The sequence below is a fragment of the Clinocottus analis genome, unplaced genomic scaffold (genome assembly GCF_023055335.1).
Source record: "Clinocottus analis isolate CAN_PGR_092001 unplaced genomic scaffold, fCliAna1.0.p SCAF_8, whole genome shotgun sequence".
Lineage (NCBI taxonomy): Eukaryota > Metazoa > Chordata > Actinopteri > Perciformes > Cottidae > Clinocottus > Clinocottus analis.
Window position 1 is genome coordinate 21,116,594 of NW_027176240.1, and position 17,775 is coordinate 21,134,368.

General features: G+C 48.7%; 1 protein-coding gene across 6 annotated transcripts in view; it reads right to left on the reverse strand.

Annotated features, from left to right (window-relative positions):
• Positions 1 to 928: 928 nt before the first annotated feature.
• birc6 (baculoviral IAP repeat containing 6) overlaps positions 929 to 17,775 on the reverse strand; it is an 82,869-nt gene continuing 66,022 nt past the window's right edge. For all 6 annotated transcript variants that reach the window (XM_068568334.1, XM_068568338.1, XM_068568337.1 and 3 more), the window contains exons 64-72: positions 16,055 to 16,280; positions 15,506 to 15,651; positions 13,428 to 13,538; positions 12,873 to 13,090; positions 10,249 to 10,410; positions 9,271 to 9,348; positions 7,972 to 8,160; positions 3,249 to 3,383; positions 929 to 1,664 (exon numbers count right to left, since the gene is read on the reverse strand). In XM_068568334.1, the coding sequence (XP_068424435.1) occupies positions 1,479 to 1,664; positions 3,249 to 3,383; positions 7,972 to 8,160; positions 9,271 to 9,348; positions 10,249 to 10,410; positions 12,873 to 13,090; positions 13,428 to 13,538; positions 15,506 to 15,651; positions 16,055 to 16,280 (1,451 nt within the window). In that variant the 3' untranslated portion in view covers positions 929 to 1,478. The remainder of the gene's footprint in view (positions 1,665 to 3,248; positions 3,384 to 7,971; positions 8,161 to 9,270; positions 9,349 to 10,248; positions 10,411 to 12,872; positions 13,091 to 13,427; positions 13,539 to 15,505; positions 15,652 to 16,054; positions 16,281 to 17,775) is intronic.

Genomic DNA, 17,775 nt, shown 5'->3' on the forward strand with positions numbered 1-17,775 from the left:
AGGAGGAGAAGATGCTACAGGAGAAGGAGGAGGAGAAGAAGGTGCTGCAGGAAGAGGAGGGGTTGATGCTACAGGAGGAAGACGAGGTGAAGATGCTACAGGAGGAGAAAAAGGAGGAGGTGATGATGCTGCAGGAGGAGGGGAAGATGCTACAAGAGGAGGATGATGAAGAGAAGGTGAAGATGCTACATGAGGAGGAGGAAGAGGAGGGAAAGATGCTACAAGAGGATGAGGATGAAGAGAAGGTCAAGATGCTCCATGAGGAGGAGGAAGAAGAGGAGGTGAAGATGCTACAAGAGGAGGAAGAGGAGGGGAAGATGCTGCAGGAGGAGGAAGAGGAGGTGTAGATGCTGCAGGAGGAGGAAGAGGCAACATGAGGAGGAGGAAGAGGAGGTGAAGATGCTGCAGGAGAAAGAGGAGGGGGCTCCTGACTCAGATCCTTTTCTCCGGATCAGGATGAAGATGAAGATGATGAAGAGCGGCGTCAGACTCACAGAGCTTCACACAAAGAACACAACGAGCACGACAACATTTTGTTTGTGTGTTTGTTGATTTGTTGAGTTTTGGCATCACGAGGATGCTCGTGTTGTTTTTAGTAATTTCAGTAAAATAGTTTTCTAAATAATATTCTCTCTCTCAGAAAGAAGCAGCGGCACAATCGCTCCGTTCTTCACCTCCTTTAATCCTCGCAGGAGAACGTGACGTCTGAGAGCAGAGCGGAAAGAAAAAGTGCATTTTGTTCAACATGATGAAGGAAAAGAAAAAAGATCAAAAGCAAATTTTATGTCAGACGGAGCAGAATTATGAATTTTGTAGAAATCACAAAAGAAAAGAGTAAAAGTACTCTGATGGAGTATTTGGTAGTACTACGGTGTAGATCACACACACACACACACGCTCACACACACACGCACACACACACGACACGTTATCCAGAGCGCGGTGCTTTTTAATCGCAGCCTGTAAAAGATGTCAGAGCATTAAGAACGTCCGTCAGCATTTATTCATGTGGAATATGATCAGAGGAAACACGGCGCAGCGTTCCTGCTTCCTGTTTTAAATAGTAACTTTTAAAGGACGACCAATGAGGTTACAGCTGTTCGCTCCAACAGAAAGAAAGAAAAGAGGAAATGGACATTCGGTAAACATTCTTCTAAAAGCTCCTTCCCTTATATAATCTGCTTCTCTGCCATTATGTATACATAAACAACTTTAATAACATACCAATCAGTGGTTATTTCACAATTGGGGGGGAAAAAAAGCACAAAATGTTTACACTCTTTTACAGGTAAATAAAAGTTCTCCGTCAGCGTTCTCCGTTGTTCTGTCGTGGCGTTCCGGTTCCCCTGGAGCTCTTCTATAGATCTTTACATACAAATATTGACAAAGTGTTGGCTTGTGCTCTGAAGCCAGCGAGTCTCTTGGAGAGTCGTCACCATCGTGAGGAAGAGGAGGAGGAGGAGGAGGAGGAAGAGGCCTCATAGCGGCCCGTCGCTGCAGACGCCGTCCTGGCTGCCGCCGGGCTTCTCTGCGTCCGGGCCGCCGCCGGGCTCGGCGAGGAGGACGAGGCCGGCGCTGCGCTCTGAGAACTCGTCGCTCTCGGGCTCCAGGCCGTCGGGGCAGGAGAGCTTCAGCAGCTCGTCTCTGAGCTGAGCCGTGTGTCTCTGAGGGGGGGAACACACACACACACACACACACACACACACACACACACACACACACACACACACACACACACACACACACACACACACACAGAGACACACACACACACCTGTTTAATGTGGCTGTTCTGTGTTTCTCTGCGTCTCTCAGCTCTCGACTTGTTCTCACCACAGATTTTAATCTCTAAATCTTATGAATAAGTTACTTCAGAGGCTCAGATTTCCTTCATGGGATTATTTCCAGCTGCAGATTAACACATCTGAAGGGAGCGTAGCTCACAGGGCGGCGGCCTGACGGCTAACGGAGGACTAGTTACTAGTTCTGTCACTAGTTCTGTCACTGTCGTAGCCCCTTACAGGACGGGGATAGAGACACGCCCCCTACGGGACAGGGAAACGCCCCCTACGGGACAGGGACAGAGACACGCCCCCTACAGGACAGGGACAGAGACACGCCCCCTACAGGACGGGGATAGAGACACGCCCCCTACAGGACGGGGATAGAGACACGCCCCCTACAGGACGGGGATAGAGACACGCCCCCTACAGGACGGGGACAGAGACACGCCCCCTACAGGACAGGGACAGAGACACGCCCCCTACAGGACGGGGATAGAGACACGCCCCCTACAGGACGGGGATAGAGACACGCCCCCTACAGGACGGGGAAGGAGACACGCCCCCTAAAGGACGGGGCTAGACACGCCCCCTAAAGGACGGGGCTAGACACGCCCCCTACAGGACAGGGACAGAGACACGCCCCCTACGGGACAGGGACAGAGACACGCCCCCTACGGGACAGGGACAGAGACACGCCCCCTACGGGACAGGGACACGCCCCCTACGGGACAGGGACACGCCCCCTACGGGACAGGGACACGCCCCCTATGGGACAGGGACACGCCCCCTACAGGACAGGGATAGAGACACGCCCCCTACAGAACAGGGACACGCCCCCCACAGGACGGGGCTAGAGACACGCCCCCTACAGGACGGGGCTAGAGACACGCCCCCTACAGGACGGGGGCAGAGACACGCCCCCTACAGGACGGGGGCAGAGACACGCCCCCTACAGGACGGGGGCAGAGACACGACCCACACAGGACGGGCACAGAGACAAGCCCCCTACAGGACGGGGACAGAGACACGCCCCCTACAGGGTGGGGACAGAGACACGCCCACTACAGGACGGGGATAGAGACACGCCACCTACAGGACGGGGATAGAGACACGCCCCCTACAGGACGGGGATAGAGACACGCCCCCTACAGGACGGGGATAGAGACACGCCCCCTACAGGACGGGGATAGAGACACGCCACCTACAGGACAGAGACACGCCCCCTGCTCTCAAACCAGGAAGCTGGAGGACGAGGACCTCCGGGGGCTTGGCTGTGGAGCCGGATTTTTTACGGCCGGATTACTGGAGATTATTTACTGCCAGAGGGTGAAGAGACGAGAGCTGCTGAGAGACGAGGAGAACGCAGGAGGGAGGGGGGGTGTAGTGTTGGACTGAGCGTGTGTGTGTGTGTGTGTGTGTGTGTGTGTGTGAGAGTGACATGACACAGGGCGTGGTGGGCGTTACCTTCAGGGCGGCGGCGTGGTGCGACATGGTGCGGCCGACCCGCTTGTCGCTGCTGTACTGCTGGATGTCAGAGATCCAGTCCTCACACTGAGACATGATCTCTATCCGCTTCAGGTAGAAGTGTTTATGGATCACCTGCAGACACAAAGCACAGAGATACAGATACAGATATTACATATTCATACAGGCACAGCGCGAGTCCATCATCATCTTTTCATTGAACACGTGGCCTCAGCTCCTCTGCAGACGTTTACAGCCTCAAAGCCGTCACAAGTTATTTAAAGCTCGTTTATTTTAGGCTCGTTTCATGCTCATGTTCATATTGTCTACAATCAGGACACGTCAGCTGGAGGTGAGATGCGTCTGAAATGTTCTGTACGGGTGAAACATTCCCTTCATGTTCACCCTGAATGCAACACACACACTTTAGATACTTTAGTTTCTGCGTGTAAACTTGTGTTATTTCTGTAAAAACAACGTAAAAGCAAAGATTATTTTTGACATTTCAGATGTTTAACATGTTGAACCTCGCTGGTTCTTGTCTCTTATGCAATGAAGCGCCTCCTAAAGGACGGAGGTCGCCTCCTCTTCCTCACTGAGGGGCGGGGCTCCGTGCTGCGAGGGCCAGCAGCTGTCATCCATCACAAAATGGAAGGAAGCTGAATCTATATGCAAATGACCTTTCCAGGAGAAGACATGCTTGCACAGGTTCATGGGTACGTCGTGTGCGGTCACAGACCATGCGGAGCCGCCGGCGGACAAACCCGGAGACCTTTGAGGCGACGCTGTCCGCTCATCGCAAAGGCCAACAGAGGAAGAGCAGCCGAGGAAACGCCCGACACGCGACGGGTCGAGAGGAAGGCAGGCAGCCGCTACGACGTCCTGTTTCCATCAGGAGAGCACCGAGGCCCTAATGGCGTGTGACCTTGACCCTCGTGGCGTGTGACCTTGACCCTCATGGTGCATGGCCTTGACCCTCATGGTGTGTGACTTTGACCCTCATGGTCTGTGACCCTCATGGTCTGTGACCCTCATGGTGTGTGACCTTGACCGTCATAGTGTGTGACCTTGACCCTCATGGTCTGTGACCCTCATGGTCTGTGACCCTCATGGTGTGTGACCTTGACCGTCATAGTGTGTGACCTTGACCCTCATGGTCTGTGACCCTCATAGTGTGTGACCTTGACCCTCATGGTCTGTGACCCTCATGGTGTGTGACCTTGACCCTTTTAGTGTGTGTGACCCTCATGCTGCATGACTTTGACCCTCATGGTCTGTGACCTTGACCCTCATCTTAGACCATGATGCACAGCAGGTTAAGGCAGTGGCTCTAAAGAGCCTTTCACATTTCAGTGCAACACTGCCTTCGCCCACACAGCTCGCCAACGCACACACACACACACACACACACACACACCTTCCACACCTCATACACATCTACATGTCCTTCTTCCACACACACACTTTAACATGCGACCCATTGTCCTTAATTCCACCTGACAGCCTGCTGCTGCATAATTGAAGCCTGTTCTTCTTTCTCCAGCGCGCTCTATAAATAGCATGTGGGAACATCGGATTCTCTCACACAGACACCTAAAATAAAGTCTGATCCGTGCAGTTGGTGCCTCTGAGCACCAACTGCATCTTGATAATAGAAATACTAGCGACACAAAGCTCAACGTTGAACTTTAACGAGTCTGCAGCTGGAACAGCAAAGGGTCACGATGAAGCCGTACGCTCCATCAGACCACAAGAGCACAGAGGCCGGCCGGTTCACACGCAGCTCTCAGGACGGGCTGAGCGACGCTATTGATCTGCAGCCGTAGAGGAAGACGGCCTCTGAAGACCGGAGGACCGGAGGAGGGAACGATGCAGACGGAGATGGATCGGCTTTTCAAACTGAGACGGAGCTGCGAGCCAGAGAGACGTCACGCCGCTCTACACGCCGCCCACATGTTGAGGTCAGATTTAGCCCGTCAATGATTAAACGATGAACCGACAACAACAATTACATATTAATGACATCATAGAAGGACGGAAACAAGAAGAAAAAAGGTGCGGCTTGTCATATAGAAGGAGAATAGATGGTCCACCGTACAGGTGTGGGCTTAGGATGCGAGTTCTGCTAGTCTTGGGCTAGCGCTGGGCTAATTCTGGGATGACTCTGGGCTGGCTTTGGGCTAGCTCTATGCTAACTTTGGGTTATCTCTGGGCTAGCTCTATGCTAACTTTGGGCTAATTCTGGGCGAACTCTGGGCTTGCTTTGGGCTAACTCTATGCTAACTTTGGGCTAACTCTGGGCTAGCTCTATGCTAACTTTAGGCTAACTATGGGCTAGCTCTAGGCTAACTTTGGGCTAACTCTGGGCTAGCTCTAGGCTAACATTAGGCTAACTATGGGCTAGCTCTAGGCTAACATTAGGCTAACTCTGGCTAGCTCTAGGCTAACATTAGGCTAACTCTGGGCTAGCTCTAGGCTAACTTTAGGCTAGCTATGGGCTAGCTTTAGCCTAACTTTGGGCTAGCTCTAGCCTAACTTTGGGCTAACTCTGGGCTAGCTCTAGCCTAACTTTGGGCTAACTCTGGGCTAGCTCTCGGCTAACTTTGGGTGAACATCATTTTCACATAAATAAACATGAAAGTCACAGGAACTTGGTTTGTGTCTTCAGTATTTGTCGCATTTATTCCCCGACTAACACACTGAACACACAACACACGGCTCTGTTTGTGCGTGAGGTTGTCGGTGTTAGCCCCCTGCTGCGGGGGACTGATCTTGTTGGTTATCAGGTAATGACCAGGTGATGAGGGGCAGAAGTGAAGGCGCTTGAGCCGCTGCCTCGTGAAGAGTGACGGCGTGCGGCGAGGAACGAGAGAGGCGTGACGGCTCGAGACACTCGACGCGTCAGCAGATATTGCTGCTTCTTCAGCACCGAGGACAGCAGACGGGAGCCACATTATGGGATGTTCAACACGACGTGCAGCGACCTGTCAATCACCTTGTAGCCCCGCCCCTAAAGCGTCCCCTGCTTCATGGTCTGTTTGACTCTAACAGACCATAAAGTACTAAATGAACATCATGCTGTATAGAAGAAGACTAGAAACTAGAGATTGAGACATAAACTCATGTTTACAATGTTTACTGAATACATCAAGAGAGAAGTAGAGTCACTTATATAGACTTCTATACAACCAGAGGAGTCGCCCCCTGGTGGTCAGGAGAGAGAATGCAGCTTTAACACATGAAGCATAGACTTCTATACAACCAGAGGAGTCGCCCCCTGGTGGTCAGGAGAGCGAATGCAGCTTTAACACGAAGCATAGACTTCTATACAACCAGAGGAGTCGCCCCCTGGTGGTCAGGAGAGAGAATTCAGCTTTAACACATGAAGCATAGACTTCTATACAACCAGAGGAGTCGCCCCCTGGTGGTCAGGAGAGAGAATGCAGCTTTAACACGATGCATAGACTTCTATACAACCAGAGGAGTCGCCCCCTGGTGGTCAAGAGAGAGAATGCAGCTTTAACACATGAAGCATAGACTTCTATACAACCAGAGGAGTCGCCCCCTGGTGGCCAGGAGAGAGAATGCAGTTAACTTTCAGACACAACGTTGTGTTCATTCCTTCATATAGACATCAAGCTAACGCATGTGACTGGAGGAACACACTAGAACGAGCAGGACTGGACTTTGAGTCGTTGTCTGCTCGTCTTCCTGGTCCGTGTTGGTCTCGGCGGAGGCTTTAAAAGTGCTAAAAGGCCGGAGGTGAGGAACGCACATCTCACCAAGCTTTACTTGAATTCCTGTGTGCGATATGTGTGAGATTGCTCAGCCGGGCGGCGTCGCCACGTCGCCCCTTAAGTCAGCTAAATGTCTCTCGGTCCAGTTCACAGGCTGCGTGATGTCATGGATCCAGTTTATTTTGTTTTCTTTCTGCGGTGCAAAGGCCAGATGTACTTAGAATACTTCTCAGAAGTACAAGCAGCAGCAGCGCTGGCTGCAGACGCATTACAATACTCTCACAAATACTCAAAAATACTTCCGCATTGCAACTGTGAACCTGAGCTTCTGCGTAATCCTCTGAACTCTCTTTCTGTCCTCGGACCCTCGGAGCTAAGATTGTCATTTTGCTTTGGCTAAAACTGAGACTCAATTGAGAGATTAATTCATAGAAAGTCATTAGCATATCGATCAGATGCGATGTCATCTACAGAGGAATTCATAATGAGAGGATTTACAGTCAGAGCAGCTCGACTCAAGGGGGGCGGGTCCAGAAAGACATCAGCTGTTCAGCTGATGCATCATGGGAATGATTCTGTATCACACTGGAACTTCATATTCAGGGTGGAGAAAGACAAACTAAACTAAAATGGCCGCCCGGCGGTTTAAAGCCTCCGCCAACTGCACTGAAATGTCATCGCGTCATGATGTTATTCTGTGAAAATCAACATAAATTCTTGAGTTATAGGAATAAAAAGTGTTTTGTGAGGTCACAGTGAGTACTTTCTAACCCTTTAAGTGGATGCTTGTTCACTACTTGCTACATATTAGCTCGTGTTAGCTTACTGGGGAAACTGGTTCACTTTGTCTTCTGGTCATCGAGGAGCATCCAACAACCTTTCAGTTACCTGTTGAGGCTCTAATCCTGTCCAGATTAAAACAATGTGACCAGGAAGGAGCTTAGAGCGTCAAAGCGACCTTCTGAACAGCGGGGGAGACGTCCTACCTCCTTGAAGCACGGCGACGGGTTGCGCATCTGCTCCAGCATGGCCCATTTGACGGTGGCCTGCCGGATGTTTCCGTCGTATTCCCGCGAGCTCTGCGTGCCGCTGGGAGTCCCGCGGGAGCGCTCGTAGCCCGGCTCGTTGAAGTAGGGCTCGGCCACCAGGATGAGGGACTGCACCGACACCAGCACCTGCAGCAGGGAGGAAGGATGATGATGAGGAGGAGGAAGGTCAGGACTCCCACTAACTCAAACACTTACAGATGTATAAAGGGAGCTGGGTGTGGTTTCATCAGTGGCGGCCGTCAGGGCCGGCTAGCCCTTCTCTGCTGGCCTGATCACAAAGTTACAGCTATTTTATAATGTTCTCTCTCCTCCGGCTTTGACGTGAAGAAGAAGAACGCTTTCATTTGTAGAGTAGAAGAAGAAAGAATCTGTATCTGGAGACTGTTCCCTGCTTGTGAGACACGCGCGATGGAAACTGGGAAGTTCTGCGTCGCTCGCTGTTAGCGCGCGAGCTAACTAGCTGGACGAGGAGACTGAGGACGTCCTCCAACGGCTGCGATCCGTCTCTCTTAAACTGGGTTGCCAGATCTCAGCGCTGATATCCACCTCGGTTGATGACCGCTTGATCCCTTCCTCCTCCTCCCACCACCCCCGTCTCCCTTTATTCTCCATTATTGATCTGCAGCATGCTGACTGGAATGATAATCAATGGACTCTCCCACACGGAAAACCAGGGAGTTTTTTTTTTAAACAAGGCGGTGTAAATTTCAGAGGAATCCGACATGCTTGATTGCATCTGTGTGCAGAGCAAACTACCCGATAATGCCGTGTGTGTGTGTGTGTGTGTCCTTAATGCTATGCATTATCTATTGCACGGATCACAAGAGCAGACCCTCAAGGCTTTAGGAGGAGGGAACACACATCATCTCTCCAGCTCGGTAAGTAAACATGTTTCCTCATAAATAACATGAGAAACATCTGAAAGCGAGCGCACAGAAGGTGAAAACATGCTGTTTAAAAAGGCTTCAAAAAGGCCACAACAGATGTCAGTGAAGCATCTTCCTAAGTGTGTGTCCGACAATACGTACACACAGTCTAAAGAAAGGGAATTAAAGGAAACATTTAATTAGGATAACCAGTAAATAACACATGAAACACAGCGTGATGCGTCTTGGAGGTTGTGGTTTTGATGAACACAAGGATCCTTCACGTCGCTGGTGGAACACGGAGACGGCAGCGGAGTCACGACAGAGATAAACTACTGCAACACAAAGACTCACAACCAACACAACTCACCTGCAGGAAGCTGGAGGTCTGAGGGTTCCACTTCTCCTCTGGTCTCCCGTGCCATGTGTTGAGGATACTTAAACACACCTGAGGAGCACACGCAGCGTGGACGTTACCTTCATGGTGCAACAAAGAGTCTCTACGTCAAAGGATTCCCCAACACAACCTGTACTTTAATCTGCTCTTAAGTCATGAACACACAACATTTTCATCAGGAAGTGAAACATCAGAATCTCGTCGTCTCTCTCGTTTCACGTAAACTATAAAACATGTGAATCTTACGTTAAAAAATGAATAAATAAATAAATCAACTCTACACTGCTGCGACAATGAAACAGGAAGTAAAGCATTAGCTTAGCATTTGGTTAAACACATCGCTAGGACCTGGCTTTAATATCTTTTTTTTAAATCTTTTTTTATCTTTATCATTTTAATGTGTTTTTTTAATCTTTATCTTGTTTTGCTCTTTTTTCTTGGATTTTTAAAAAATCTTCATCACCTTTATCTTTTTTCATCTTTATCATTTTAATCTTTTATATCTTTACCTTTTTTTTTAAATCATTTTTTTTTAAAATATTTGTTATCTTTTTTTAAATCTTTATCACTTTTATCTTTTTATTAATTATTTTTTTCATCTTTTCTTATCTCATCTTCTATCTTTTTTATCTTTTAAATCTTTTTTTAAATTCCTGTAAATCCTGTAATTGTCGATCTGGTTTGAACTCTTCTGTATTTATTCTCTCTGACCTCTGCTCTGCACTTTGTGACCTCGTCTGTAAAAAATGTTGATTAGAGAAACATTCCTCACTTCCTGTCGCCACTACGAGGAGCAGCTGATGAACACATGAACACATGAACGGGACGCGTTCACTCTGTTGAAACGCTCTCATTCACACCGCTCCAACCACACCGAGTGTGTCTGACTCGTCAGCATCAGGTTGAAACAGATCCTCTCCTGCTCGACACCAGACAGGAAGTTCCCCTCACCTTGCCGTCGTTGTAGAGGTTGGGGTTGAAGCGCACGCTGTGCCCCCCGGTGGTCTCCAGGTTCACCAGCGGCGGCGAGTTCGGGTAGTCCTGAGGGAAATACACGTCGAACTCGAAGCAGCCGTTGGCGTACGGGGTGTCGGCTGGACCGGTGATGAGCACCTGAGAGCACACACAGGAGGCTTTAACGCAACAACACGACATTAACCACAAAGAGAGGCCACTCACAGGAAGCAGGAAGCGCTGATCACAGCAAATACGGAGTTAAATACCACGGGGACGACGGCGACTTTGTGCCACAACGATGTAATTACCAACGAGGCTAAAAGGTGAAGCTAGCAGAGAGAACGAGACCAGCTCTACACAGTGTGTGTGTGTACACACTGATATGGCATTTCAAGACACATGGAGTTACAGAAGGAGATTAGCTCATTAATCAAAGAAACACTTAAAGCTGTCAGAAGGACCCGAGTTCATGTGTGAATACAAACGTCTACGCCTGAGTCAGTGAGGGAGCCTTCAGAAGATGTAACATGGAGGTCTAATGCACAGACGGCAACATGTCTGCTTGCTGTGGGCACTCCTCCTGGACGCTTCCTGGGCCCACTTCACTTCTAGTACCCTCTCTCCATCTGTGTCTTCTACTCAGCAGGACAAACAGCGACACAGCTGAGAGCTTTCTCTGCTCTCACTCGACACACTCTGTGGATTAAACGTCATCTGTCCAGGTGTTTCTGTTCTCAGGATCCTGGACAAGCACACCTCCTCAAACAGAAGGCCAGCACCTCCAGCGCTGTGAGCCGAGTCCTCTGAAGCTTTGTTTCTACTCGCACTCAAAGCCGAAGTACGTTCAGCACTGAGCTGCACTCTGAAGCGCCAAATAAAATGAACTGTGGAGGATCACAAAGACTGTTCCCATAGAGCGCAGGAGTCCCCGGCTGAAAGCCGTAAAGCAACCTCCACGATGACGAGGAGGGGTTGTAATTATGTGTAAACTCATATCTCATGTTCATGGACTTCATTGCCTTTACACAAGCCCTGTAAAGTCATGTAGTAAAAAAACAAAAGGTTTAATACCCTGTAAACTATTTGACTTTGCTGCAAAATATCTACTCGAGTTACAGTTTTTTAAGACCTTCTGTTTCTAAAGCATGATGAATTGTCCTCCATAGACGTGCAGTAGATCTATTAGCAGCGAGCTATCTGTAGCCGTCACGTGATCGCAGGCCAACTTACAACAATGGAAAAAGGTCCACAACAAACTCCTCGTGAGCATCAACTACACCTGATACCTGCATCAAGTTAGAAGACGACACAGACAACGGTTGGCTCCATCTGGATCCACAATGAGTCTTCAATGAGGAGGTCCACCACCAACAAGACAAAGACCTTGAGGTTTAGCATGTCGCCAGCTTTCAGTTTTAAGGTGTCCACATCTCTGAAGAACCTCTTGGACCCTCGACCCTTTAACCTCAACGAGACCACCAACAAGACCCTGAGGTTTAACACGTCCATCCAACCATCCAACCCGTTGGACGTGTCTGGAGAACCTGAGGCGTCCAGGACGCATCCTGATTGGATGCCCCAACCACCTCATTATCTTATCTTTTGTCGTGACAAGAAAAGATGAAATACAACATGAGCATCTGAGTCCAGTAAAAGATGACCCAGGTTTTCATTTTCAGCGCCAAAATGGCCGACATAGACATATATTCACGACAATTTGAAGCAAGCGCTTGGCTTTGGACTGTGGGAGGAAGTCTGAGACCCTGGAAGGGAACCAGCGCCCAGCCGGGAATGAGTTCATTCTGACATGAACATCCAGACCCAACGCTTCTGCTGCACCCTCATCTTTTATAATGAAGACTAAAATAGAGGTGGAGAAGCATTTCAAGACACAAGCTATGTGACAGGCTTGACTTAACGCAGCCGTGTTGTTCTGGTTCTCGGGTTGAGGAACAACGAGGCGCTGACCCCTCACAGACCACGAGACGTCCACCTCATTAGCCACAGACGCTGCTCTCCGGGAGGAGGTTCACTTCGGTAGCTTTTATAGAAATTGTTTGCGCGGATGTGACAGGACATTTGGCTATGGGCAAATATCTTTCCTATTAAGATCCCACGCTGTGACCACAGCCAGCCGGACGCACGTTGTGGTTGTTCTGCTTGTGGTGCGATGATCACCTTCTGGTGCTTCGAGGTCTTTGCCGATCAACAAAAGGACGACTGCGTCCACATTTCATGGCCGATCAATCAGTAGAAGATCTCGCCATAGACAGATATACACACAGTATGTTTCCATTTGACCAGCTTCCATTGGTTGTGGACCCGACACCTGCAACACGACGACTATACAAGTGCTGTTATTGTGTTGCCTTTCTTTAGACTTCTTCCACTGGAACGGAGCCAACCAGACGAGGATTTTGACATTTAGCAAAGGAGACCATTGCCATTAATCAACTAGTGGCGTGAGAGCCATTTAATGAAAGTCACTGGGCCATCATGAGAGGTCGTACGGTAGAAACACCCAACGTACTCGCTTCTCCGTGGATCACATGGTACCGCCCCATCGACGGCAAACGATGCCGCGAGGCTTTCAAGAGCGAGTTAAGGTGCTACTGTACCTTCATGATGTCCAGCCTCTCCTCGTCACAGCGGACAAACACACTGGAGGAGGACGACAGGGGCAGAGAGGTGGACAGGGTGACGGCCTCCTGGGCGAGGCGGCGGGATCGGGCGGCGCTGTTGGTGTCGCTGGCGTTCTTCACCTGGGACATGTAGTGGTAATTGACCTTGAACATCACCTTCCCGTCCTCGTCCTCCGTGACCATTTCAAAGGTGTCTGGAAAGAGAGAGAGACTCATATCAGGGTATTTTGTGAGATTCCTGAACTACTGGAACGCGTCTGCATCGCTGTCCTGCTTTACTCCGATGAAGCAGCGGCGTGTCCAGTCACTTGCAATTACTTCAGACATCAAGCTGCTTACTGAATCAATTTCAAAACCGCGGTAATAAGTCCTGACACGGCTGAGTGGAGCGTGATGGACGAGACAAAAGGGTCGACCAGGATGGGAACCTGTTCAGTTCTGGCGCGAGGACGTTATGGATCGTATCAGACAGGAGAGTGTGTGTGCACACACACACATTCTGTACGTCCCAAAGCAAACATGCAAACTCACCAAACTGCAGCTTCTTCATGGCAGCTACGTATTTCTCCTCCAGAGAGCGTAGGATGGAGAGAGGCTTGGGCCGGCAGGACACCTTCCTGGAAGACTCCACCAGCTTCCTCTCTGGTTTGGGAACAGAAAACAGCGAGACGTCAGGGAAGAGAGCGAATTCCCTTCTGAAAATCCTGCAAAACCAGCCTGCCACAGGGCGACCCATCAAACACAGATACACTGTGTATCAACCTGTGTAATATTAATACACTGTGCAAAATAGTTATGTGTGTTCTCTCTGTGCATATTGACTGTTTTCATTACTGTTATTTATATAGCTTGTTTTTTTACTTTGTCTCTTGCATTCCCCCCCGTTTGCTGCTGTGATCCTGTAAACGTCCCACTGCGGGACGAATAAAGCAACATCTCATCTTATCTTTGGGCTCTAAACTAACTTATGGATTTTCCAAATGTATCTGAAAGACAGAAAAACAAAAGACGATCTGCAAATTCAAAGCCGAGCTGTACGGTGTGAACAAACTATCGCGGTTTAAAAATTGCTTTCCGATACTTAACTTTGACCCCTTTAGTTTCAGTGGTCAGGACGGGGCTAAACCTCCTGCCTCCTGCCTCCTACCTCCTGCCTCCTACCTCCTGCCTCCTGCCTCCTGCCTCCTGCCTCCTACCTCCTACCTCCTGCCTCCTGCCTCCTGCCTCCTACCTCCTACCTCCTGCCATGGCCTTGCTGATGCCCCTTCTCTCTACTTCCTTCTACTGACATGGACGGTGGTTATCTGGATAGTGTACCATGCATATACTACTCATATGAATAGTCATATACATGTAATGTGCTGTAACTGTTGTTCATTCTGGTCACATGACATCTATTCTTTTTACTATCTTTATTTGGGGAGTTTTTCCAGAAGCTCTAGTCTTATATTTGGCCTCTCATGTTAACAGGGCGGCTTACAGCTGCGTCTCTTCTACACATTCGGGGCCCCGTCCTGTATTTTGTGTTTGCTTCACTGTAAAAAGAAATAAATAGACTTTATAAATAGATTTTATAGATCTAAGGTTTTATATATTTTGCCAGTGTGCCGACATGACACAAGCTAGATCACAGTTTGGACGTCTAATTCTCTACCTGGAGAACACGTCACAGACATGAAGCACTTGTATTTCCAACTCAGCAATAATTTCAAAATAAGAGCTCTCCGTCGTCAGTGAGAAAATGCTCTTAACTGAAGGTCCACTTAACCGGTAGAAGCTTCATCAGTGAGCGGCAGAAGGTCCAGACCTCCTCCTCAAGAGTACATCTCTTTCTGGCACTCGTCCCTCTCAGAGATATTTCTAAACCCTCTGGACTAATAAAACGATTATAGATCTGTCAAGGCCCTCATGCTTCACACCACGCAGCTCTGTGTGACGCCCCAGGCCTTCATCATATGGATTCCTTCATGTGAAGGGACAGGACGCTCATCTTTATCCGTTCCCCCACGTGCACACTCGCAGCTCCTCTCACGGCTTCCCCCGACGTAAGTGACGGGCTCCACGGCTGTTCATGTGGATCGAACATACAAATCGTGTTGAGGGAGCGGAAGAAAAGGGCGGGGGAGGGGTAATTAGTATAATGTAGTGTGGAGCAACAAGGTAATGGGGGAGGAGAGACGCTTCATCACGCGGCACCCATTTTATTGATGGAGTCGTTTTGTTAAGGTGGGGGCATCCAGTCAGAAATCCATTACTTTGACACACCTTCGCTATTTCCTTTGTGCCATTTTTAGAAGTCCATTATGGACGTCAGAGCCTCACATGTCCCATTTAGATGAAATAAAACAATAAATCCAGATGTAAAAACTTGAAGCAACCTGACCCGCCAGATGTGGTTGTTACACAGCACCATCTGAGAAGCATGTTGGCAGGTGATTGGATGAAGCATCTGTCAATCAAACTGATTTAAATAATACAGAACTGGTGAGCTCTGCTGCCACAGTGTTGGGGTTTAAAGCCCTGTGTGTGTGTGTGTGTGTGTGTGTGTGTGTGTGTGTGTGTGTGTGTGTGTGTGTGTGTGTGTGTGTGTGTGTGTGTTGTGTACACACCCTGGTTGGCCTGCCGCAGGCTTGTGGTAGCCGCGTAGACAATCTCAGCTGTCCTCTGGATGTCGGGCACCAGCAGAGTCAAGCCCTCGGGCTCTGGGTCCGAGCTATCCGGCTTCACCACACCTTTGCTTTTATCTTTCTTTGACCTGAAACACACACACACAGACACGCCAATGTGACAATATAGCAGGGCTACGTTTGAGGAACTTGAGGGAGTTATTGCAAACGTTTACGACAAAATGACACGGCGGATTCTCTTTGTCAAGACATCTTCACAAGGTGGGACAAGCGATTAACACGAGCCATTTGAAAAGAAGCTCAGTGACTGAAGAGCAGTGTGTCCTTGATGCCTCCTGGGGTGTGTTTTAACGCTCAGTGTGACATGGCTGTGGATGGAGAGATCCACAGATAGGCAGTGTTGCAGAGACAGTGACCGATACTGGAGTCTGGATCAAAGCATTTAATCAGACATGAGTCTGTTTCAGCCCAAAAGACGAGGTGATTACAGGTATGTGTCCAGCCTTTTTTGGGGGATTTCGATCGTCTCACCTGAGGCGATTGGTGTACGTGTCCACACACGTCTTCATCTTCGCCAGCAGCATCCCCACAGAGGTCTGTCCCTCAGAGTGTTCGTCGTCATCCTCCTCCTCCTCCTCCTGCCCTGGGTCTCCGGAGAGGGGCAGCAGCAGAGGAACCAGGGCGGTGCAGGTGGAAATGGCCCGAAGCAGCTCCAGCAGGGCCCGGTACAAGGGCACGTGGCGGGCCATGTCCAGAACTGCAGAGACAAGGAGGGTGGAAAGTGTGAGAAAGCTCAAAGGATGAAGAGCAAAAAGGTCTAAAACAGATCCCATAGTACACTGTTTATTATTGGTAAGTGTACTTTGACATGTATCCAGGACCTTCATCGAACATTCGAGTCACACAGGAGCTTAGAACATTTTGATACGAAGGAGTGAAGCTGTTAAACTAAACAGCTGCCATAGGTACCAAATCCACGGCCCGCCACTGCAAACAAATGACTTACTGTGGAGTAAAATAGGTATTTCATATGCTCAGTGCTGCCACTAGTGGCCAGATGCCATATTACAGTATCACAGCAGTCTTCCTGAGGACGCTTCCAGCCACCGGGGGCAGCACTGAGCACATTGCAGTCAGTGAGCGAGGAAGAAAACCTGCGTTATCTTAGCTTTTACTGGTTTTGTGTTTACTTTAAAACTTTTGAAAACCAACTTATTGTTAGGACTCTGCTCGAAAATTGCATCCCCAAACTAAAAAGGGTGCATCTCTGCAACCACGAGGGCTGTTTGAATCATTTTGGTGATATAATAAACTGTTGTTTAGATGTGTAAATTACTGGTTAGGAGGAAATGAAGAGGACACACAGCAGAAACCATAACACAACGTGTGACCACTCTCCCTCTGCAAAGGTTGACTTTGATAAAGTGAAGCAGAACAAAGTTAGAGGGTTTAAAACAGAGAACATTCAGGCAAGGACTCAAAAATTTGCATTGGGGCACATTTACGCACATTCCAGACACATGTACCAAACCATATATTTCACTTGTATATTACTTATGGTGTTTAATACATTCAAATACAGCAGTTTGGTTTTTTTTTGTCATAAAACAAGCTATGATTTACAGTTTTATATAACAGTTGCTCAGTCTGCCCCCTCCAGGGGGGATTGGTTTTGAATTGAGGAAAGGTTTCCTGCTCCAAGTAAATCAGGTTTTTTGGTTCCTTACACTTGCCTAACAGCTTTTTCCCAGTTTATAGGTCACTATAAAAAAAACGCCACAAGATAGTTATTCTCATCACTCTTCCCCAAACATTTTTTTATGAGCCACTAAGTGGCAATAAGGAGTTTTGTGAGATTATACTGCGAGACCGTGATGTATGGTGGCCGGGGTCCAGAGCTGCAAAAACTGCCCAGTCCACAGGGTTGGATGTTAGAGTCACACTACTTTGTTTAAATGTCTGAGCACAGGTTTAAAGAGAGAACTTTGAACACGTAGTCCTGTCTTTTCTGACCCCTCAGTCCAACGTAACGGTGGTAAAATAAATGAATTGTAGAGAATAAAGACAACTAATGAATGCAAACAAAGGCAAAATGTCTTCAGATGAAGGAAGAACTGTATGGATGGCAGAAATTAACAGCTGGTGAGAATGTGTGTATGTTTTGTGTGTGTGTGTCTCTGACAGTCAGTCGTTTTTAAATTCACAAACTAAAGCTGACAGTTCCTACTTGTCGCCCACAAGTGAAGTCTGAA